Source organism: Lagopus muta, chromosome 1 (genome assembly GCF_023343835.1).
Source record: "Lagopus muta isolate bLagMut1 chromosome 1, bLagMut1 primary, whole genome shotgun sequence".
NCBI lineage: Eukaryota > Metazoa > Chordata > Aves > Galliformes > Phasianidae > Lagopus > Lagopus muta.
In genome coordinates, this window is record NC_064433.1 from 134,014,695 (window position 1) to 134,038,302 (window position 23,608).

Below are 23,608 nucleotides of genomic sequence, written 5' to 3' on the forward strand. Positions count from 1 at the left end.
AGGTTGGAAAAGACCTTCAAGATCATCCAGTCCAACCGTTCACCTATTCCCAGTAGCTCCTACTAAACCATGTCCCTCAGCACAACATCCAGCCTTTCCTTGAACACCCCCAGGGTCAGTGACTCCACCACCTCCCTGGGCAGTCCATTCCAGTGCCTGACCACCCTTTCTGAAAAGTAATCCTTCCTCATGTCCAGCCTGAATCTCCCCTGCCGTAGCTTGAAACCATTCCCCCTGGTCTTATCACTAATGACACGAGAGAAGAGGCCGACCCCCAGCTCACTACAACCTCCCTTCAGGAAGTTATAGAGAGCAATGAGGTCTCCCCTGAGCCTCCTCTTCTCCAGGCTGAACATTCCCAGCTCCTTCAGCCTCTCCTCATATGGCCTATGTCATAACTAGTCTTGATCAAACTTTCACCCAGGGATAACAGTAACAGCGGGAAGCCCGTGGTTCCTGGTTAAGTACAGGAATGTGCCTTATGATATAGATGAAATCACGGATTGATTTCATGTTAGAAATGCACGTGCAATCCAGAAGTTATAAAGTTGACTCAAAACACAACAATGCTGCTCTTAGCACTAAGAGATCTACAAATCTGTAGAACCACAAAAGCTTAAGGGCTACCAGAGGACATCCAGTACGACCCTCTACACTCAAGAAAGGACCAACTTACATATTTGTCTGATAGACTCTGCAGTGTTTTTGTTTGTTTTTAAAGAAAAGTTTTAGTGAAAATATCTGGGAAAGAAGTGCAGTAAGAAAAAGCATGATTACTTACTTGCTTCTTTTAAACAACATGAAAACTTTTGGTTATCATAAAAGCTGACAGCGAAAGGAATACTGCAAGTGGGTGAAAACAGGGAACACGTTGGTTGCTGTTGACTACTATGCTGTATACACTATCACCAACTGCAAGAAAATGAATTGCATAACCTTTTATGAATCATTCTGCTTAGCACACGTGCCTGTTGCAAGTTATAGGCTGCAGCTGTCCATTTGTAGGCTACTCAATCACTATGCAACTGTTCAACCCACGCACCACTGAGAAGAGTTAATGCCGGAAAAAGAATAAACTATAATTAATTATATAAAATTTATATATGCACTGAAGTTGATTAGATGAAATTGGGAGGGAACCTCCTCACTAAATCAGCTTCGACTCGCTTGCTCAAAACCTAATCCAGTCAGGTTTTAGGTATCTTTGAGAACAGACTTACACCCTTTTCAGGTTCCATCCTTCAGCCACCACAATAATGAAGTTTTTTCTTGAATTTTGGTACAATCTACACAAGGTCTTTCTTCTTCAGATTGAACAGTCCTAAGGCTGCTCAGCCTCTCCTCAAACAAAATGCAGCAATCATCTTTGTATCAGCTACTGCTCTCACTTGCTTATCACGTACAAGCTTACTGTGGGTGCAAGGCATACCACTATCCATGTCATTAACATCAGAATTGTCCTCAATATTGGCCCACTGAGATACACAGCTTGTGACTGAACTGAAGCTGAGCTTTGTGCTGCTGCCTGCAACCCCTGAGTCACGATTTCAACCTATCTCAGTATCTAGCTTGTTCTTCATCTGTTTGCCTGTAAGTGTTATGGGAGGTAGCATCAAAAGCCCTGCTGAAGTCCACATTACTACTCTCTCCTCATCCACCAAGACTACCAGACAGGTCAGACAATTATCCTTTCATAAAACCAATGTTGATTAATCACGATTAAATAAACCCCTCAGACTTTCTTTTCTATGTCGTCTGGCATGGGGTTGCCTGCCCCATTCAGTGGTGGGCAAGCATTTTCCCTAGCCTTCCTTTCCTGTTAATATACTTGTAGAAGTTCTTTTTGTTGTCCTACAAGGTGTCAATCAGATTCAATGCCAATTGGACTTTGGCTTGCACAGTCTCATCACCACATGTATGGATTTTTCTCCATATTTCTCCCAGGTCATCTGCCCCTGCTGCCACCTCCTATGGAACCATATCAAAGGCCATGCAGAAGTCCAGGTAGATAACATTAGTTCCTCTTCCTATGTCTACTGATGCCATCACTCCATCATCGAAAGCCACCAGATTGGTTAGGCTGTCACAAATCACCTCCTTGTCTCAAATCACAGAATAATATAATCATAGAACCCTTAGAGTTGGAAGGGACCTTAATCTAGTCCAGCTCCCCTGCAATGAATAGGAATATACATGGCTTGATTAAGCTGCTCAGGGCCTGATCCAGCCTCACATTAAGTGATGTGTCAAAACCTCTAATATTCCAGGGATAGTTACACCAACTAATGCTGGGAATGTGTACTCTGTGTCAGTAGGTAAGAAATGTTTGTTGAAAATTATTAAATAAAGCCTATGCTGTAAAAAATCAGATTAGAAGCATGGAATAACAGCTTCCTAAAAAATTGAATTTTATCAGAGTTTCATGCGTACTCAGAAATAACTGGTTTTCAATTCTGTATGTACTAATTACTGGACAGAATGAAGATGTACCAACAAGAAAAAAAAAAAAAAAATCAAGTTCCCACTACTTTTCAGAGAACGAACTATACGCTAGCTGCAAGTAGAACTAAAGTACTGAATAGTTCAGTTTATAGATCAACCATGAACAATTCTAATTTTCACTTTGCTTGAATGTTACGTTAAAGAAACTCAGATATTTTACTTTATGATGATGATTTCAAGCAGTTGCTTGCTGCCAATTCTCAGTTTGTCTGAACTCAAAATCAAGTTACCCTAGTAGAAAAATGTCCCTTCAAACCCTATAGACCCAAATATACCAGTGTAAAATATTTCCACCTCAGTAACAAGTCTGAATTCAACACAGATGCACTACCGAGTGCCAAATGAACGTCTTAATTGATAAGATGTACATAAGTGAAACAAAATTGACACTTCAGATTCCTATCAGGCCTTTCCAAGTCCATCCACTTTACAGCAGTAGCATACCCCAAATGCTGAGATACACGATGTTTGTTTTATAAGGTTGCTTAACTATTTTCTCAACTTCAAAAAAGGCTAAATTCACCAAGAATTCTACTGAAGAACAGCTAGGTACATGGTACTACACAGAACTACAGGAGGAGTAGAATGGGAACAGATGATTAGAAAAGATCAGAAGATAAGTTTGGCAAGAAAAAGTTATATAGTAAGTAGCAGTCTTACTAAGTCTGAGCTTAAGATTTGCCTGTACTGTGGAGAAATAACAAAGCTTAAAGTATGTCTAAGAGATGTAGATTTGCTTAAGATATCATATCTGATATTTTCAGCACAGGACAATCGAGTTATACAGGAATATTGGTTTCTCTAAGGGCTTTACTGTATAGCTGCCTTCTAGGGAAGTAAATAAAAGTAAAAATCTAATTAAGAACAGTTTTTCCTGTTTTTTGAAAACATATCCATTCTTCTAAAAATAAACAAAGTAGACAGATAAAGCCAAAGCAGTTAAACAGAATGGTTCATTCATAAAAAAATATTAAAGAATGAGATCTCCTTAGCAACATGCCAAAAAGGAGTATTTCCAGACAGTCAATTCACAAATTTTAATTTTCACAGCACTACTAAATTGGTTAATGTCCATAAATTTAGGTCCACATCTAAAGCAACAAAGAATTCTAATATAGATGTATAACCAATATAACTTAGACAAGTCTCAAATCTGAAAAAACAAGTACATCGCAGAACATCATTTCCAAAAGGAGATACTCTAATTAATCTCCATGTCTATCAGGAAAAAACTGGTAAGTTGATATATCTCTTGCATCCTGGTCACAAACTGCAAATTCAATATAAACAGTTGATAACACTCATGCTTTTCTTCAGAATTTATTAAAATAAATAAAAAAAAAAACAACAAAAAAAGAAGCACCTAACTATTTGAGATCTATCTGTATTAAACTATTCCTAATATGCTAGGAATGATATACAAACTGCATCTCCTAAACAGAGAGTCATATGGCAAACAGCATGCAAGTATTGTGCCTTTGGTCTGTCAACTCCAGGATACAGCAGCTTTTCCAAAAAAAGCTCAAGATTACTGAACTCACAGCATTTGCTGGTTTAGACAAATTGCAGCAGCATTAATCCTTGAAGTTATCTATTAGGGGAGAGTGCTATTCCTCATGACCTGGCTCTATTTTTGCAAAACTGAAAACCACTGCTAAGAAAAGTAGCAATATTACCACTGGCTACTGTGACAACACTTATAGTTCCAACAGTTTACTTCTGCAGGATTTAGGATGAAGTTTAATTCTCCTAACAGTTCTTACCAGTGTTGCAGTAAACACACCTATATGCTAGTCTTCTACTGCTTACCCTGTTAGGCATCGATATAGACATGAAGCTTTCTACCGACATGATTAAGATACAAAGGACCAGATTTTTGTGCATTAAGACAGGAGAGCAATAAAAACATTTAGTACCAACAATTTACCACTGAACTTTTATCTCAGCATTACAGCACAGACCTGTGAAGAAAGGTGTCATTATTCTGTAAAATACTGTTACTTCAGCTTTGACTCACAAGTTCAAAAACTGAAAAAAAGAGCAAGCTTAGTCTTACCTAGCCCTCCAGGACCAGCCAACAGGAACTCTTGTCTGCCTATTCTTTTCACAATTGGCCGTTTCTCATCGCTGCAGTAGGGAAATAGATCCTGGGAGATGCCAGTATTGTAATTCAAAATTATATACTGTGTAGTAAGTGCAAGACATAAGTAATAACCATCTACAGCCACAGCACAGGGCTGCTCTGGGGTAACCACTTCCTTCACTATCTGGACCCTGTCTTCAAACACCATGAACATTTGAATGGTCCGTCGCTTGACTGAGATGATGCAGACTTCAACACAGAAAGGGTCCCCACTCACAGGATTCTCATTTAATGTGAATGTCACAGCTCCTTTGATTCTAGCACCCGTGGGAACAGGTTCCAAGTTCATCATATTAACTAGAGTTATTGTGTTATCACAAAGCACAAGAAGCCTGGTGAGTGCAGAAGCTGCTTTCAACTCACTCACAGGCTTCTTGAAGCCCAGGTATTTATGCAGTTGCTTGGTGGCTGCAAAAGTTATTTTTCCAGATGTTGATATCTTCTCATCCAACATAAAGTGATAGATAAAGCAGTCGTTGGTTCCAATATAGAGGTTCTTTCCACAACACTCAATGCATTCAATGTTGATGTGATTTTTGTCTCCCATTAACATCTCCCGCTCAACAGCAGAGACGAGCTTGAAAGCTTTAACGCTCATTGTGTCTTCTGGGTGATCTGATTAAAGAGGAAAAAAGTTATTGACCGCCATACACACCAGCAAAAGAAATTTAATATTCACCTGTACAGAAGCTGTACTGTAGTATCTTTAACGGTCATACAATTGCTTGAGTTAGACAGGATCCTTAAAGGCCATCTATTCCAACTGCCCTGCAATGAACAGGGACACCTACATCTGGATCAGGGTGCTCAGAGCCCCATCCAGCCTGACCTTGGGTGTCTTTAGGAAATCCACCACCTCTCAAGGCAAGCTGTGCTGGTGCCTCATCACCCTTGTTTATATATAAATATATATATTATAAATTATAAATATATTAAATATAATATAAATAAATAAATAAATAAATAAATATTATAAATAAATAAAAATCATTATATCCAACCTTCTAGTTTGAAACCATTTCCCTTGTCCTATCACAACAGACCTCACTTAAAAGTCTGTCCCCTTCTTTCTTACAGCCCCCTTTTAGACACTGGAACACCACACTCAGTTCTCCCTGGAGCTCCTTCTTCTCCAACTTTGGCTCTCAGATGTCTAGAGAAGCCACAAGGCTTGTAACACTACAAGTTAACATCTGAAGTTGCTTTACTTTACATTTTTTTTTAAACCTTTTTTTTTATTTGACAAAATTCAGGCCTAATAGAACTTATAGTGAAACATCATATGCAGATTCCATTTACCCCATTTCCTGTTCTTTACTCTGCAATAGTAAAAGCCATATGTTACTTTCCATCTACTTTACTAAAGCATGCAAAGCATCACTCAACTCACCAAAAAGTGATTTTTCTTTTAAATATCAGTGTCAGTTTTATTTGGTGCTATACACAATCTTTATATCAGACTATATGTACTGGCAAGCATTACACAATCATAGAATCATAAAGATTGTAAGGGACCTCTTGGAATCAAGTTCAACCCTGATGCTAAAGCAGGTTCCCTACAGTGGGTTGCATGGGAAAGTATCCAGGTCTTGAATATCTCCAGAGGAGACTCTACAATCTCTCTGGGCAGCCTGTTCCTCTGTCACTCTCACAGTAAACAAGTTCCTCTTTGTGTTGGCATAGAATTTCCTGTATTGCAGCTTTTGTCCACTGCCCCTTGTCCTGTTGCTGCATGCCACTGAAAAAAGCCTGGCATCATCTACTTGAATCCTGCACTTCAGGTATTTATAAGCATTGATGAGATCACCTCTCAGACTTCTCTTCTTCAGCCTAAACAGACCCGGGTCTCTCAGACTTCCCAGGCCCTTAGTAATCTTTGTGGTTCTTCACGGAACTCTCAAAGTTCCTTATCATTCTTGAACTGAGGAGCTCATAACTGGATATAGTACTCCGAATGTGGTCTCCCCAAGGAAGAGGAGATGGGGAGGATAACCTCCCTCAATATGCTGGTTGTACTCTTTTTGATGCATCCCAAGACAGCGTTTGTCTTCTTGGCACACTGCTGGCTCATGGCCAACTTCTTACCCACCAGAACACCCAGGTCCTTCTGCATAGAGCTCTTTTCCAGCAGGTCAGCCCCTAACCTGTACTGATGCATGCAGTTATTCCTCTCCAAGTGCAGAACCTTACACTTGCTTTTATTGAAGCTCATCAGGATCCTCTCTGCCCAAAGGCACAGCCACACATTACTTAGAATGCATGGCCCATACAGCACTCACTAAGCTCAAGAATCAAAATTACTGAAGTCACAAGAGTTTTTATTTATTATTACCACAACCAATCCAGAAGATGGACTTTAAGCACTAGGTAGCACTTCCAGTTCTGCAATCCATACCTTCCCTTTCACAACCAAGCACTGCCAGACGACTGATCCAATTTATGAAGCAATTAACACCGCTTACAAATCAGCTCAGGTAATTTTACAGTACTCTTGTCTTACTTCTATAAGGAGCCAGAAGACAACTCTGCTGAACTGCTGACCATAATTAATCACCTTTTAGCATATCACAGAACCATAGAATGGCCTGGATTGAAAAGGACCACAATGATCATCTAGTTTCAATCCCCTTGCCATGTGCAGAGTCACCAACCACCAGACCAGGCTGCCCAGAGCCACATCCAGCCTGAATCATCCACTCACAAGGCCTCCCCTCAGCGTTCACCCCTCAGCAGTGAAGCCAAACTGCCGGCTCATTACTCCTGACCTCCCTGGGCGCAGGGACGACCCAGTACCAGTTAACTGTGCGAGGCGGGAGCTCTCCCCATCCCCCAGGTTGTAGCTACTGGGCATCCAGCTCCCGATACAGCAGCACATCAGCAGCAACCGGCCTGCTGCAGGCAGACACGGCCGAAGCAACGTCCTGCGTGACGGCTTCAGGCTGTCGGGGCGGCTTCCGTGCCGCAGGCGCCTCGCTCACCGCCCGCAGGCCACAGCCTCAACCTCACGTCCCCTACCCGCCCCGCGGTACCTGCGAGCGCCGGGCGCCGCTACACCGAGAACCGAGCCCGCCGCACCGAAGCCTTGCCGGGGCCAGGGCCGGGGCCGCGCCGGGCCTGAGGCCGCGCTGTCAGCGCCAGAGCCTGGCCGGCCCTCCGCTTCCGGTGCCGCTGAGGCCCCGCCCGGAGCCAACGTCACCGCGTCCAACGGGGTGAGAGCGGGGCGGGCACGGCGCCTTTCCCGTCACGTGGTGAGCGGGGGCCGCCCCGGCTCCACTCACTGAGGGCGGGGCTGGAGGTGCCTGCGGGGTGCGGGTGGTGGGTGTGTGGTGACCGTGCGTTAGCTCGGAAATACGGGGAGCTGCGTTGTAGTTCTGGGTTTACACTGAGATCTGCCTGCGGGACTCTAGCAGCAAAATGAAGATACCATTCAGGGTGTGGGCTTGTTCTAAATTACAAATTCTACAGTTACAGATGAGACCTGTCTCCAGCCTACTGGGATAAGTAAAGACTGACAAAGCAGTGTTACAAAAATAGAAAGGAAATAAGTCGTGAAACTCACCAGAAGCTGTATCTGAATGCAGCATATGGAATAATGAGCAATAAATGCTACTACATTGCTTACTTAGTTAAACTGGTGACAGGACAAGAGGTAACAGCCTTAAATCACACCAGGGAAGGTTAAGAATCACAGAATCACAGAACGGCCAGTCTTGGAAGGGACCTCAAAGATCATGAATCTCCAACCCCCCTGCCACATGCAGGGCCACCAACCCCCCCATTTAACACTAGACCAGGCTGCCCGGGGCCCCATCCAACCTGGCCTTGAACACCTCCAAGGACGGGGCATCCACAACCTCTCTGGGCAGCCTGTTCCAGCACCTCACCACTCTCTGTAAAGAACTTTCCCCTGACATCCAACCTAACTCTTCCCTCCCTCAACTTAAAACCATTTCCCCTTGTCCTGCTGTTATCTACTCTTTCAAAGAGTTGATTCACCTCCTGTTTGTAGGCTCCCTTTAGGTACTGAAATGCTGCAGTGAGGTCACCCCGCTTAGAAAGAGTGGTGAGGCAGTGGCACAGGCTGCCCGAGGAGGTGGTGCAGTCACTGCCCCTGGAGGTGTTCAAGAACCATGTGGATGTGGCAATGAGAGATGTGGTCAGCAGGCATGGTAGGGATGGGCAGATGGTTGGACTGGTTGATCTGAGTGATCTTTTCTAACATTGCTCATTGCTTTTGCTTCTTAATTAGCAGGAGAGAGGGTGAATTTTTATATCTGATAGTGATAGGGCAAGGTGGAATGGCTTTAAACTAAAAGAGAGAAGACTTGGATAAGGTTTCAGGGAAATTCTTTATTCAGAAGGCAGTGAGGCGCTGGCACAGCTGCCCAGAGAAGCTGTGGTGCCCCATCCCTGCAGGCGCTCAAGGCCAGCTTGGATGGGGCCCTGGACAGCCTGAGCTGGTGAAGGGCAGCCCTGCCCATGGCAGGGGGTGGTCATGGCTGGGCTGTTAGCTCCCTTCCTATGCAAACCATTCTGTGATACTATTATTTAAACAACTTGATATCAGGCAGAAAAACCGCAAGTGTAGGACATCAAGGTAACAGTAAGTACTTGAAATTACATTTTGTGTTATAATAGCAATAAAATTAATTTAGTAATGTAATTCCCTATTGTTCTTCTTCTAAATGGACAAGCAGTTTACAAGTTAACAGCCAGTTATATTACTTCCAGATTACAAAGGAACTTTTGCTACTGCAGATCCACTAACATTGGCTACAGTTAGTGCTTCTACGGACGAGGTTCAGTTTTGATTTAATTCAGTAACAAAGCTACAGCAACATAAATATTCTTCCACTTTCGTATGCAGAGAAGTAAACCCAAGCATAACACAGCCACTCGCAGCGTATTGCAGAGCTCATTGGCTGAGGTTACGTCACGCGCCTGGCGTAACTTCCGCCGTTAGACCCGCCCCCCCGCGCCCGGCGGCCTTGTGGGAGACCGGAAGCGGGCCGCCAGGGGAAGAAGATGGCGGTTCAGGGAAGGGGTCGGGTGGGTGGTGGTAAGGAGGAGCGTGTGTCGGGGCGTTCGGATTCGGAGCTGCTGCTGCACCCGGAACTGCTCTCGGAGGAGTTCCTGCTGCTTACTCTGGAGCAGGTGTGCCTGAGTATCACCCGAATGCGGGGCGGGGTGGGAGGGAGGTAGCCCTGACTCTTCCTTGGGGGAGGGAGGCCTCTGGCCCCGAGAGTTGTTGTGTAGGGTGAATACTTGCTTAAAAAAGGGTGTGCAGCCTGTGAGCTATCCATGTGTTTTCAGAAGGCTCAGTTTGAACATTATCATAGCTACTGGAGACCAGTAATCCAAATTGATACGTCTGTGAAGCAGCACTTGCATATGGTGACACTACCTGTGAAGAGATGGCTTTTTCTCTCTCAAAATTGGTACATGCACCTTATGTAGTCAATTAAGTTAATTTATAAGTGTACCTAATTGAAAAATTTGAGTCTGAAAGTGAACTATAGCCTATCTTGAATATGTGAAGTTTCAGTGGATGTAATTTGGAGTTTTACAAGTTTGAGGTGAGTGAAGCAATAGTCATCTAAGGCTTCTGTATGAGCTTGCTGAATTTTTGTGTACTCTTGAGTCATAGAATATCCTGAGTTGGAAGTGATCCACCAAGATCATTGAGTCTGAATCCTGGTTCTTGAACATGTACTTTATGCGCACAGGAGTGTATAGATTTTAGGCCTGTATTAGAAGCCATAAAACATTATTAAAACCAGTGGTAGCAGAGATTTGACCTGTTACTGATGAAGTCAGTGTTTTTTTTTCTTTCAGTAAATTCAATAGAAGACACCAAACACTTGTTCTCACACCCTTGTGTATGAGTAGAGAGAAGATTGGTTTTCTTTTTTAACTGGCAGTTACTAGGAATCTCTCTTATCGCTTTACATGTAGGGAACTGGGGAAGCAGAGCTCTCCATCTGGGAGCTTGAACTGCATTATGCTTCAGTTGCCTGGTTTTTGGAAATATTAAAGAGAGCTCCAGTGCTGTAGTTGGATTCAGGGTGGCACATTCAGGTGTGTAAAAATCTCAGTTATTAACTCTAGGTCTATAGCTTACTTTCTCTCGTATAAACTATTCACTAGGGAAAAAATTCTAGAGTTCACATGATTGTCTGTGGGGATTTCCTGTGCGGGGGAAGATACTGAACTGCCCAGCGCTGGTCACAGCTGGGTGAGATTGTCTGACAGTAGTGAAAGCAACACATCGTGTACCAGTACTTCAATCAGTAGCATGTGATACTGCTCAAATGTTCTTCACACTGGGTGGCAGCGTCTGGGGAAGCAGAAGGCACAGTGAATGTGGTGGAGTAGACAGATGAGCACCCAGAGGAAAATGAACCCTTCTTCTCCATGAAAAACTGAAGTTCTTGGGGATGTGACTGGAGAACGACTCTTAAAAAGACTCTCTGTGCAGTGCCTAGGTATGCCTCTGAGAGGGCTCCAACTTGTGGAGAACCAAGATGAGAGAAAGGAATGCTCTAAGTAAACTGTGTCCTATAGAGAAAAAGATCCATAATAGGTCAGTGGAAAATGCATAAGGAGTAAGAGATAATGGTCATTAGACAGAGGCTTAGGAAGTGCTTCTTTCCTAGTCTCAACTTTTCTTATTTCCACTGTGGATTACACTTGACCCTCCTGGATCTTTCCATGAGTCAGTAGGAAGTGCAGGACATGGAGATTAGCATGTGAGGGTTTCTTTATATGAAAGTTAGCTGATTTTTTCATGTGTGTTTTCATATGTTCTTCTCTGTCTCCTTTTGTGTCCTCTGTCCTAATGGCTGCTTCTTTTTGTTAGAAGTATTTGAGCAGAAGTGCTGTGTTCTTTTCTGGTTGTCTGAAGCTTCGGTGTGCAGTAGGTTGTGTTCATCATTTTCAGAGTTGTCTGGAAATGGCTGTCATTGGCCCAGTGCAGTTCATGGCCTCCCACGTAGTTCCTCCCTGGAGCCCTGTCACTTCTTAGATCCCAGTGTATTGGTCTTAAACTACTTCAGAATGACTTCTGAATGATGACGTTTTGCCATTAAACTGCTAGTGCTTTGAATTTGTCATAACAATGGTTGTGTTTTTTTCTGCTCCCCACAGAAGAATATATTGATCAAAAATGATGTAAAGATGGACAAAGATGGGCTTACAGATCTCTATATTCAACATGCCATTCCCCTCCCTCGGCGTGACTTACCAAAAAGTAGATGGGGGAAAATGATGGAAAAGAAAAGACAGCAAAATGAGTCAAAAAGTGAGAATAAAAGGTAATTTAACATACAGTGGGTTAAGTTGGAGAATTTGAAGAAATGCATTTAATTTGCTTTTTATCAGTGTGATGATTACCACTTGTACAGGTTTTGAATGTTGTTAGAGTTTATAAAGAATGCTGTTAGATCTTCTGTGTCAGAAATGTTAGATTCTGTTACTGTGATACTGGGGAAAAGGGAAAGAATGTTTTGTGTCATCTAAATGTTATTTATGATATCTACTGAACTTGCTTTTTCTGGGTACATTTCAAAATACTTTCTAAAGAACAGAAAAATAAAGAAAAAAATACATTATTTGCTCCACCTTTTAAGGTGAATGGTGTTTAAGACAAATATACCAGAAACATATTTAACTGTGACTGCTCACTGAACAGAATTGGTCTGCTGAATCGGGAAGGTATGCTGCAGCAGTTTTGTGTGTCCAGTTCAAAATGAGCATCATCTTCCTGGAAGAACCATTCTGCCTTACATGTAAAACCATTTTTTATATCTGATCAGAAAGCAAAATCTTCTCAGATGTATAACTGATTTTTTTTCTCCCTATAGCCTTTTGCTTTGGTGTGATATGTATGGGTGGGAGTTTGATTGAATTCTGTCAACAAATGCTAAAGGAAAGGTGGATGTGAATTCTCCTAATACATTTATATAGTATTATAGCTTGTTAAATGCATGAGTCTGCTTTATCCTTCCTGAAGTTTCTAAGAAGGAAGAGCTAGATAAATTCTGGCAAGTGAATATTTTTTCTTAAAGCAATGGCTAGGGTACTAAATTGTCTTTTGGTATTTTTTCCTTTTTTTTTTTTTTCTTCATGTGCATAAAAGTTCTGTTTGTAGCTTAGTCTGTGTGTGATTTGAAGATAAAAGCATGAAGTGACATTTCAAATAACAAGACACCGTTGGTGTGCTAAAATAGGTGGAAAAGAATTTTTTATCAAAGCAGTAAAAATAGCAGCCTGGATGTTTTTGAGAGAAGGAGGCCGTGATTATTTTTAGATGGGAGCAATGGCTTCTTCCTCATGTCTTATGTAGAGTAAGTTTAGGAACTGTTATTTCAGTGCACTAAAACTAATTTAGTATTTTCTGGGAAAATAATCTGTGAAATTAGCTGTGTTTAATCTGTTGATCCCCTTTTCTTTACTAATGGCCATTAGTATTTAACACCTAGATTTCCAAGCTTCGTCTTTCACTGTGATGTTAGACATTAACATTTTCTGGCAGTTGCTACTTTTGCTTGTATTATGTCTTACTTGAAAGTATATTGGCAAAGCACTACCTTAAGTAGTTAAGCAGATCTGACTGCTAGCATTACTAACTTCAGAGAACTGGAAACAGATAATAGAATTTCAGCACTTTGGGTAAATAAAAGCTGCACAGAGAAAGCTTCGGTTCTGCTGTATACGTAGCAGGAATCAAGGAAATCCAGTCATCTTTTTGGATGCTACGAGACATAAGATAGGCTTTTTCTTATAGCTGTGTTCATAGCTTAAAGAGAATTGATGTGATGTGCCAAGTAGACCTCGGTATTCTTGCTTTTAAATACAAAACAAATTCCCTAGATATTCCGAGGCTGTAAGTTAAGTGCTAGTCAAAGATACTAAGTAAATGTGCTGTTAGCTCAGTTTGAAACTCACATAGCTCCTGTTATTTAGTCAGCTTTTCTGTTGCATTCCTCTGTGGAAAGTACTGCTTTTCATAGTGTGCTAGGATTAATATGGGGCTTGGGGATTTGATCAGCAGAGTTTAGTGTGTGTGTGCTTGTATATCTCTAGTTGCAGTGGATGGGAGGCCAAAACATTAATAATTGTAACTGAAACTTAATACTGCTTTGCATTTAGTTAGACTGATGGTGATGACACATCCTAAAAGATTTTTCTGTTTATCAGCTGAGCTGCAGTATCATGTTATACCTCAGTAGCATAATCAGATATGAGATCACAGCTTGTATGTCTTATTTCTGAATGCTGAATGCGCAGGCAGTCATACTGAATAAGAACGAGTGCATTTTCTCCAACTTAAAACATCTCAGAAAGCTTTTGAGTGTTCAGGGACAGTTAATTTTGTAGAAAAGCCTGTATGATCATCTTGATTGCTGGAAGGAAGAAAATGGCCTGAATCTCATGATGTAGATGTAGTTCCTAAAGCATAACAGAGTCTGAAAAATCTCACCCACGAACTCTCAGTCTGTGAGAGCCCTGTTTCCATACATGCTCAGGCCTTTGGCTCGTTATTCTTTCTTAATAGTGCAAAGGCCACTTTGGCATCCTCTGAGAACTGCTGATGAAATGCAAATACTGAGTTCAGTGGATAACGTGGCACTTAGGACCAGTCCTAAAAACATCAGTGGAAGAGGTGATCACCTGCCTGTTTTGTTAACTTAGGATAATACATGGGGTAAACTTGGGAGTTAAACCTACAGTTCTCATTGATTTTAGGGTACTACCTTAAGTACCAGACTGGGTTAAACAGTAATAGAAGTGTTTTTTATTAAATTGTCCTCACACGCAGAAGTTGCTCATCTTGATTATGTGAGTGATCTAAGTAATCATGTGAAGCTCAGATTGCTCATGCAGAGGAGTTTTTGCTTCCTGTAGTGAAGCTGGTGTTCTTTAACATGAACTAGGTAACAAACAGCAGGTTTAGGGCATGCACACCATTCAGCCTGGCTTGCAGAGTGTTTAGAGCACTTCTCCAGAACGTAGATGTACATTAAAATTGAGGTTTCACAGAATGTCTTGCAGAAGAGGACAGGATCTTAGAATGATTCTTTTCAGCTGTTAGCTAAATTCAGTATCCTTCTTCTGAAGAGTGTGGGCTAGTATGAGTCCTGCTCTGAGGCTTTTAAGCTTCCTGTACTTCATGTATAGAAATGAATGTCACACCTGAGGTTCTTTGTCTTTTCCATGAGCCACATATCTCAAAATTAGATGTGACAGTTCTTGATGGTACAGTGTTCATTTTTGTTTTAGAATTTGTCTAAAGCATTTCTCTGGGAATGTTTTCAGTATTGCAGCATGTGGTTATCTGTACAAATTCTACAATTGTAAAATTCAGTTTAGAAACAATAACAATCCTGCTAGAATTGCAGTTAGTTCCCGATTTATTAGTCTTCAAACTTAAATAACAAAAAAAATGACAAAAAACTCAGTGGGGAAGATGCTTTTAAGTTAAGAAAGGTGACTGAAAAAGGTGTAACATTGCTTATTTCGCATAGTTTGTAGCAAATTTTTGGATAAAGCCAAAGTGAGCAAAAAGTTTTTAAAGTACGTCTTGGCTTTTTAGACTTCTTGAGTGAAATCACGCTCCTTAATTTAACAGATGAGTTAACTACTGCTGCTGTTTCAGTGAAACCTTATCCATGGGTAGTTAATGCTCCTGGCCTTGGAAACTAATCACGTTCTTTAGAAGCTGTCCTAGAAATCACATTTAGCCTGGATAGCACATCTAGCAAAGTGTTGTCTGATCTCTTAACAAATGTACCAAACAAAATTAAGGTCTCTCTTTGTCTCAAGTTCTGGGAACTGATGAATAGAAGAGAGGAGGATCGTGTGATGCATATCATTGTGAAGACAATGTAGAAGCAAATCTGAGGATTTGGGCTTTGAGACTCTGAACTGTTGCTCCTTTCTTTCTTTTAAGAGACTGCACATTGTGACAAACTGTACAAGAGATTTGTAATTTCTTATTTTGATGTGACATTTATATGCACCTACTGATCATGTGTTTCAAATCAAACAAGTCTCTACGTGTGGCTTCTTTTAAAGTCTGTTGAGATACCTAATGTTGATACTGTCAAAGGTACAAACTAATGAATGTATTACATTGTTGAAAATGCTGTAGTCCAAGTTTTATTCTTCTGTTTAGTGTGAGATGTCTGAACACTAAGTGCATACTGAAAACTGAAGTTTCTAAATAAGAATATTATAACTCAGTAGTGGTTTTTTAAATTTGTTAGATATGCAGCTTATCTTTGCTGTTCTAAAGCAATGCATTTTTTAATCTCTAAATTTATGTAGAGTACATGTGATAGAATTGTGGGTTGCCATTTTTTTTCTTTTTGCCAGTCAGGATGTTTTCTGATACTAACTACTGTTTTGATGTTAGTTTGATAGCATTTCTTTTTCTTTAATTAGTTTTTAAAAAACTGGCCAGCTCTGACTAGATATAGGCTTAAAGACACAAATTATTTGATAGGTAGTAAATTAGCTTAGGGATCCTGCTCAACAGTTTATTCCAAAAAGATGTATGCTTTTTTAATTAATGATTTTGTTCCTTATCTCATACTTGTTATTTTTTTGTCTGTCTTAACACTGTGATATTGAACAATTGAGGAATCAGGAAGACTTACAATTATCAGAATATTAGACCCTGTTCTTGTAAGTTGGCTCACACTTTCTCAAATACCTTTTGAGATATTACATAACACAGATTTTCTCTTGTTATTCTGGAACGGCTACAGTGGGATAGGGGTGCACTCTTAGAGTGTACTACTGTAGTTGTCTACCTAGGAAGCTACTCACACAACCCTCTTTGACCTTCTTTCTGTTCTATCCTCCTCCCACACTATTCCCTTCTATTTTAGAAGCAATTCCTATTGCTAAAATTGCAGAGTGGCTTAGAAGGGACCTCAAGGATCATCAAGCTCCAACCCCCCTGCTACATGCAGGGCCACTAACCTCTACATCAAATACTAGACCAGTTTATAATCAATGAATGTATGGATGTTATAATTATGAAATATACCAGAGAGTGTTTGGCTAAGCAGTTGTTATACCAAAAGAGAATAGATAGAATGCTTACCCATATCGTGGACTCACTATGAAAGTCCAGAAGAGATCCTTTCCTTCTGGTAGTCAGCTCTTAAATAGGTCTAGGAGAAATGGAGCCAGGCTCCACCCCTTCTGGCAGCACAGGTGAATTGCCTTACCTGTGCTCCCGTAGCTGACTCAGTGCTTGCCTCAGGTGATCAATCAGAGGTTCAGACCATGATTCAGCAGTTCCCATACAACCAGGCTATCCAGGGCCCCATCCCACCTGGCCTTGAATTTGGAGCAGCTAAGAGTTTAATATCATTATTTTGGGATGTGTTATTATTTATTGTATTAGGTAAGATGCTTTTGTTTTTACTCCTCGTGTCTTGGGTCTGCTATTTTTGAAACATCTGACTTGTGTTTCTGATAGTTCTACAATTTGCATTTTCAGTGTTACAGCGGTGGAAGGATTAAGGAAACGGCCATTAATTGTTTTTGATGGCAGTTCAACGAGCACAAGCATAAAGGTGAAGAAGACAGAGAACGGAGCTACTGATCGCCTAAAACCTCCCCCAGCTGGAAGCATCACTAATACTGTGAGGAGATTATCGGCTCCTTCAAATGCCTCCACATACATTTCAGCCTCCAGTTTATCAGAGGACGCTAAGCTGGAAGTGAGGAATAATGAGGCAAAGCAGAACAATATTTCAAAGACTAATAGCAGTGTATTGGTTAGTCTGAAGGCACACCCTTTATCTCCAGTAGCAGGAACTACTGTTGTGAAGTTAAAGAGATCTGTTCCAAGGGATGAATCTGATTTGCCGGTATGTATGGTCAGTGTTTTGTTTCACAGTTTATTGAAACTTGAAGGGGCCAAAGGCGGCCCCTTGCAAAAGCTTCCAGGGTTATTTTGTGTAATAGCAGAATATTTACAAACAGGTGAAGGAGTTGCTGGTTTGGGAGAGATAGAAGGAAAAGAAATGGAGCTCTTGTTCATAGGAAGATTCTGTATTAAAGTCAGCTCTGTAGAAAGCACACATGTCTTTGTAAAATGAATAGGTAATATGTAAGGTATTGCTGATGACAGAATCAAACAAAGCAAACAAGATAATCATATTGTAAGTATTACAGAACAGCATGATCATGCTGGTCTGGTTTTTGTGGTCGGGAAGAAAAAAGTGTAACGATAACATTTGTAAAAATCACGCTTGAATGACTGAGTAGGACAAGCTTTAATTTGTCAAAGTGGAGGAGGAGATGTTGCAGGAACTGAAGTCAGATGCTGCAAGCTGTAGAATGTATCCTTGAAGGAAGAAAGCCATCTGTTTTAAATCTCACATAGGAATTGGCAAGTGAGAGGCAGGAATTAGACAAGAAGATCTGGAGAGTTGCCTAGATTGTGGGATGAGAACAACATACCGTGTTAGTTGAATGAGGAGTCAAAAGTTGAGTGTTCGAGCCTTGGTGATCTTAATTCGGTACCTGGTTTCCTATAAGACATGTTGACGTCTTGAAGAAAAGGCTGCTGTTCTGGAGTAAGAGATTGAGCTGTTCATCATAAAGGTAAAAGTGACCTTGATTCTGCATGCTAGATTTAGCTGCAAAGAAGTTTGAAGTAGAAAAGAGACCTGTACTATGGGTGGAGCAGAGTGAAGCTAATAAGCTGAAGAAATGAAAGAAGAACAAGGGAAGGGTATGTGACTTCAGAAGGGCATACTTTTGAAAATGTAAGGATTGGCGTACTGAATATGGCTGTAAGTTGATCAGGGAGATGCAGCAGTAGTCTTGAATTTTGGTGTAACTGTTATCAGTCTAAGAACCAGTTGGTGAGCATGGAGCGATGCAAAATAACATAGCACAGCACCCCTTTGAGATGTGCTGCAAGGTAGGGATGAGTCTTCTGTTTGTGTTGTATCACTTCATGATGCAAACAAATTAATGCAAGGGGTTTTTCATATTTTTACTGAAAGAAGGAATACTTGGAATAAGTCCAAGCTTCAAGGGAGAAAATAGATATCTGATCTCAACTGAGCTGCAGGAGGAGTTTTAGAAGTACAGTGTGCAGTTATTGCCTTGTACAAAGGTTTCTGTTCATCTGTTTAAATTCTTATGTAAGGAATGCAAGAAGTATATTTGCTACATAATTTGATAGGTTCCATCAGTCTTCTGTTAAACATCAGTACGTAAACACACTGCTATCTCCTGTGCTTTGGCCACAACAACCCCAGGCAACACTGCAGGCTTGGGGCGGAGTGGCTGCATGACTGTGTATTGGAAATGGACCTCAGGATATTGGTCAGTGCTTGGCTTAACATGAACCAGTAGTGTGCTTAGGAAGGCCAGAGGCATTCTGGCTTGTATCAGAATAAGTTTTGCTAGCAGGAACAGGGAAGCGATCATCGCTCTGTACTCAGGCCTGGTGAGGCTGCACCTGCAGTACTGTGTTTAGTTTTTGGACCCCTCACTACAAGAGAAACTCAAGACCCTGGAGTGTGTCCAGAGAAGAGCAGCAAAGCTGTGAGAGGTGTGGAGCACAGGCCTTATGAGTAGTGGCTGAGGGAACTGGGATTGTTTGGTCTGGAGAAGGGGAGGATCAGGGGAGACCAAGAAATGTTTAGATGTTGTACTGAGGGACATGATATAGTGGGGACTATTGATGATAGGTGGACAGTTGGATTGGATTGAAGGTCTTTTCCAACCTCGATGATTCAATGATTCTATTCTGAAAGACAGCTTTAACACCTTTTAGAAGAATGATGACTGTGGCCCTGAATCAGCTTTATGCTGGAGGGGCTTGTTTCCTACTACCAATATCACCAGCTCTCTGATACGTACCTTTCTTAGCCATTCAAGGTAGTACTGTAAAGTTCTGTTACATGCTTTGGTCAAGCCTTCTCAGTCAGAGGTGTTTGAAGATAGGCAAATGTGTCAAATTGATACTACTTTATGGTAGAATGTGATATTAAGTAGGAGGTAATGCAGGCAAGAGGAATCAAAATGTTTGGCCAGTGGTTGCAGAGTGCAAAGCGTGCCATATTTTTAGTATAATGAAGATTGCTTTTTCAATGAAGTGATTTTTTTTTTTTCAATTGTTATTTACTCTGCCAAGAAAAACTGAAGTTCTCATGCAGAATAGTATGGAGATATCCTTCTGATTTTTGTGTTCTGATTATCTACAACCTCTCAGGTTTTGAGACTCATAGCTGTCAACTCTTAAGGAGGAGATCTCTGGATCATGTCAAAACTAGTGTGTTTCAGGATGTTCTGAATAAATCTCTTTTCTCTTCTTGTTAGAACTATTAAAACTGTAATTTCTCAGACTTCTTTCTTCTTTTAGATGGCGAAGGGTATTTGCTTCACACTTAACTTCAAAGTAGAAAACGTGGAGATTTTTCTGGGAGGGGCCCTGGAAAGATGAATTCATCTCAGGCTTTAGCAATTACTTCATGCTCTTAGACAGATTATTACAAAGGAAAACATGCTTCTTTTCCTGATGTTTACTATTTGACAGAAGTGAGCTGATTTTCTAGTTCTGTGTTGATTTATTTCCCCTTTTATAAAATATTTTCTAATGTGTTTTAAGATGACAATTTGAAATAACTTCAAATGTATGTTTTAAAGCTCTAATTTGTACCTGTTAGTAAAATGCATAATTTTCCAAACGAGGTATTTATGCATAATTAATTTAAGGATTAAGAAAAAGCAGAAGGTGTGCTTGATTTGCATGTAGTTAGACTCATTGGTTTTAGTTTCGTCTCCTCTGGAGGTACTGTGATATTAACTTTCTCCACAAGATGGCAGTAGAAAGCTGCTGAAGTAGCCTGTATCTGAGTATGTTAATAATTAGTGCTAATTTTGAACGTTGCAGGTTAATTACTAATGTTTACTTAGTGCAGTACATCTAAGAATACTTGTGTAAATACATCTAAGAATACTTGTGTACTTTCTTCTTTTGCAGAATGACCTAAAGCCTACAGAAGCAAAAAAGAAAATCCAGCATGTTACATGGCCGTGAAGCAGCTAGTGGTGCTCAAAACATAAATGTTACTCCCATATTTTCAAACAGATAAGTCATATTTCAGCAATTTAGGTACACTTCTTTTTAAACCTTGCAGGGATTCAGATTGCTGTGAAGTTTTAACAAATTTAAAAGTTCCCTCTTGTAAATCTGAAGTCATTATCACCAGTCACCTTAAGAGCGTCTGCTATTTTAAACCAAGTAATTTATTCTCTCTTTAAAAGATGGTAATATTACGATATACTAAACCCTCCACTTTTGTTTTTCAAGATTATTATAGTTCATCTCCTGCACATCCCTACAGGTCACACACATAAATACTCTTTCTTGTTTTATTTTGTTTTTAGTAAGGTTCGCTTTTTGTTCCAGTTCTGGGTAAGTAGTTAAAATAGTTATTGAGATTCAAAGGGATCCCATGAGTGTTCTTGATTACAAAAAAGATAATTCATTTAGATGAGAAAACTAAATGTTCTGCTAGTAAGATAGTTTGAAACAACTTTCCTTTTTGTTGAATAGAATATGAGTGTAGTGCAAGTTAGGTTGGTAATAAGAGATGAACTATTTAACAGCATTACTTCAAATTGAAGTTTCTCTTACTGACTTATGAAATAAATGCACAGATGGTAGTATGATATTAAGTTGTCTGATAGGAATCTTTGAGAGGAAGTAACGAGTGAATTAGTGCCATGTGATACACAAAGGCATATTTTACACATGTGAAAGTGTAAAAATGTGCCGATATAGCAAATTTGCTTGTTTTCCTGGTTACAGTCATGTTGATAAAATATGGGGAAAACTTATGGAATGCATACTGGTGCTTTCTCAACTTAGTAACAGTTGGAGAGGGATTGGGTCAGGAAGACAAAGAAGTACCTTGAGAGCATTAGTGTATGTAGGTACACATTTTTCTCTCTAATTCTTTTATTCCTTTTCCTTCCTGTGGTTGTTTAAGGTGGATGCTGGTTTTCTATGAAACTTGAGATTACATCTGGATCAGTTGGTAGTGCTCTCATAAGGCAGGAATCAAGTTGATGCAACTTTTTTATTAAATCTCTGTGGCACCTAGATCCATTTTAGATATGGACAGTAAATAACAGTAATGCTTCCAGACTTAGTAAAACAAAAAATCCACTTCTGAATCCTCTTAACTCACTAAAAGAAGCTGTCAGTAGTGACCTGAGAACTTGTTTACATTTTTTTAGATTGGTTAGTGTTAAAACCAAAAACTGTAGCTTAATTCATTACTGACAGTTCTCCATTCAGTTACATCATAAAAGGCACTTCTTGAATGCTGTAAAATGGTAAGAATGTGTGTGTTTTGAAATTGTGTGCTGTTTCCCTTTTACTAAACACTTGTGCATTTTTTTTGTACTTGAGTACAGCAAACTTGAACGTAATACACATTTTGTATGTAAAGAGTTGTCTTTTAAGTAGCCTTATCCTATTTAAATAAATTCAATTAAAAGCAAACTAAGCAGTTCTGACTTGTTTTTATGAAGCAATTAGGCCACTTCATTTTATACAATTATATTTTGGTGGACTTTGAGTGAATAGAATTTGAAGCTCACATTGTAGAAGGCTTTGTTGGAATTTTAGCAGCAGTTGGTATCATGTGAAGTGCTGATCCTTGCACTAATGTAGCTGAAGGGAGTTCTGTTTTCTGGGCGGCTTCTTAGTTGGAATCTAGGTTATATTTTGTCGTAGTTCCAGTTGGTAGAAGAGTGTGTGTGTGTTAGTGTGTGTTAAGGAGTGATTTGCAGAACTACTGGAATGCTATCCTGATGCTGTTAGTGCATGGTCATAGTTATCATTAAAGCTAAAATGTTTCCCAGCCTTGCCATGTTTCACCTACCTTTCCTTAAAGCCAGGATCATTCTAATTTCTGTAGTCTGGGGGGCTGGGTGCAAGCCATGCTTTTCTTACTGTACTACACTACTTCCCTGGATGATAGCAGTCCTTCTCTTAGCAAAGTGCAGAGTTGCAGTGTGCTGGGGATTGTCAGGACCCCAGAGAAGAGTAATTGAGGTAGGTGGTCTTGTGCTTTGGAAGGTATGGATATAAAAAGGATTTTTCTGGCTGTTCTTTAACTTCAACCTTAATTGTAGAATGAAATGACAGAAGGACAGATTTTAGTCATTATTCAGTGAGATTGGATTCGCAGGATATGCACTTCAAAAATGTCAGATAGCAAAGTTCTTCAAACTATACAGTTAACTAATCTGATCCAAAACATCTATTTATCTTATTGAAATACTGACAGAGGAATGGCCTGTGACTGCTTGATGCTTGGTACTAAGAAAAAGAAAAAAACATCAAATTCAAGAGTGGCAGCAAGAATTAGAAGCAATATTACCTTGCACAGTTTGGAACAGAGTAAGTGCAGGCCTAATTCTGCTTTCCACGTGTGAAGATCACAGAATCACAGAATGATTTGTGTTGGAAGGACCCTTAAAGACCATACAGTTTCAACCCCCTGCTGTGGAGAGGGACATCTTCCACTAGATAGGTTACCTGTGGCCCTGTCCATCCTGGCCTCATCCATCCACCTCCAACAAAGCTTCTCTGGGCAATCTGCTCAGTGCCTCACCACCCTCATAGGAAAGAAAGATTCCTGTTGGAAGAATGGTGTTACTTTCCTCCTCTTCTGTGATATAAATTCCATGCGAAAGGTGTACTGGGCTTGTGCTTTGCAGAATTTGACCGTGTTCCTTGAAGTGTGCTTTGGGAAGATAGTTATCATCCAACAACTTTTTTCCTCTTAATTTTATTGCCTCTGTAGCAGATACATAGCAGAGATGATGCTACAGCAAATGATGTTACATATTGCCGTACAATAATAAAATTAAAACATACCCTAAAGTAGAAGTTAGACTTGTGACTTT

General features: G+C 40.4%; 2 protein-coding genes across 2 annotated transcripts in view; one reads left to right on the forward strand and one right to left on the reverse strand.

Moving 5' to 3' along the window:
- TGFBRAP1 (transforming growth factor beta receptor associated protein 1) overlaps window positions 1–7,817 on the reverse strand; it is a 33,607-nt gene extending 25,790 nt beyond the window's left edge. The window contains exons 1-2 of the mRNA XM_048932459.1: window positions 7,675–7,817; window positions 4,559–5,260 (exon numbers count right to left, since the gene is read on the reverse strand). Coding sequence (XP_048788416.1) covers window positions 4,559–5,243 — 685 coding nt within the window. The 5' untranslated portion in view covers window positions 5,244–5,260; window positions 7,675–7,817. The remainder of the gene's footprint in view (window positions 1–4,558; window positions 5,261–7,674) is intronic.
- A 1,831-nt stretch (window positions 7,818–9,648) lies between these two features.
- C1H2orf49 (chromosome 1 C2orf49 homolog) lies at window positions 9,649–23,558 on the forward strand. The gene is made up of 4 exons (XM_048932529.1): window positions 9,649–9,799; window positions 11,792–11,958; window positions 17,160–17,532; window positions 20,667–23,558. Exons 1-4 carry the CDS (start codon window positions 9,671–9,673, stop codon window positions 20,721–20,723), a joined length of 726 nt encoding a protein of 241 aa, XP_048788486.1. The 5' UTR covers window positions 9,649–9,670; the 3' UTR covers window positions 20,724–23,558.
- Window positions 23,559–23,608: the final 50 nt, after the last annotated feature.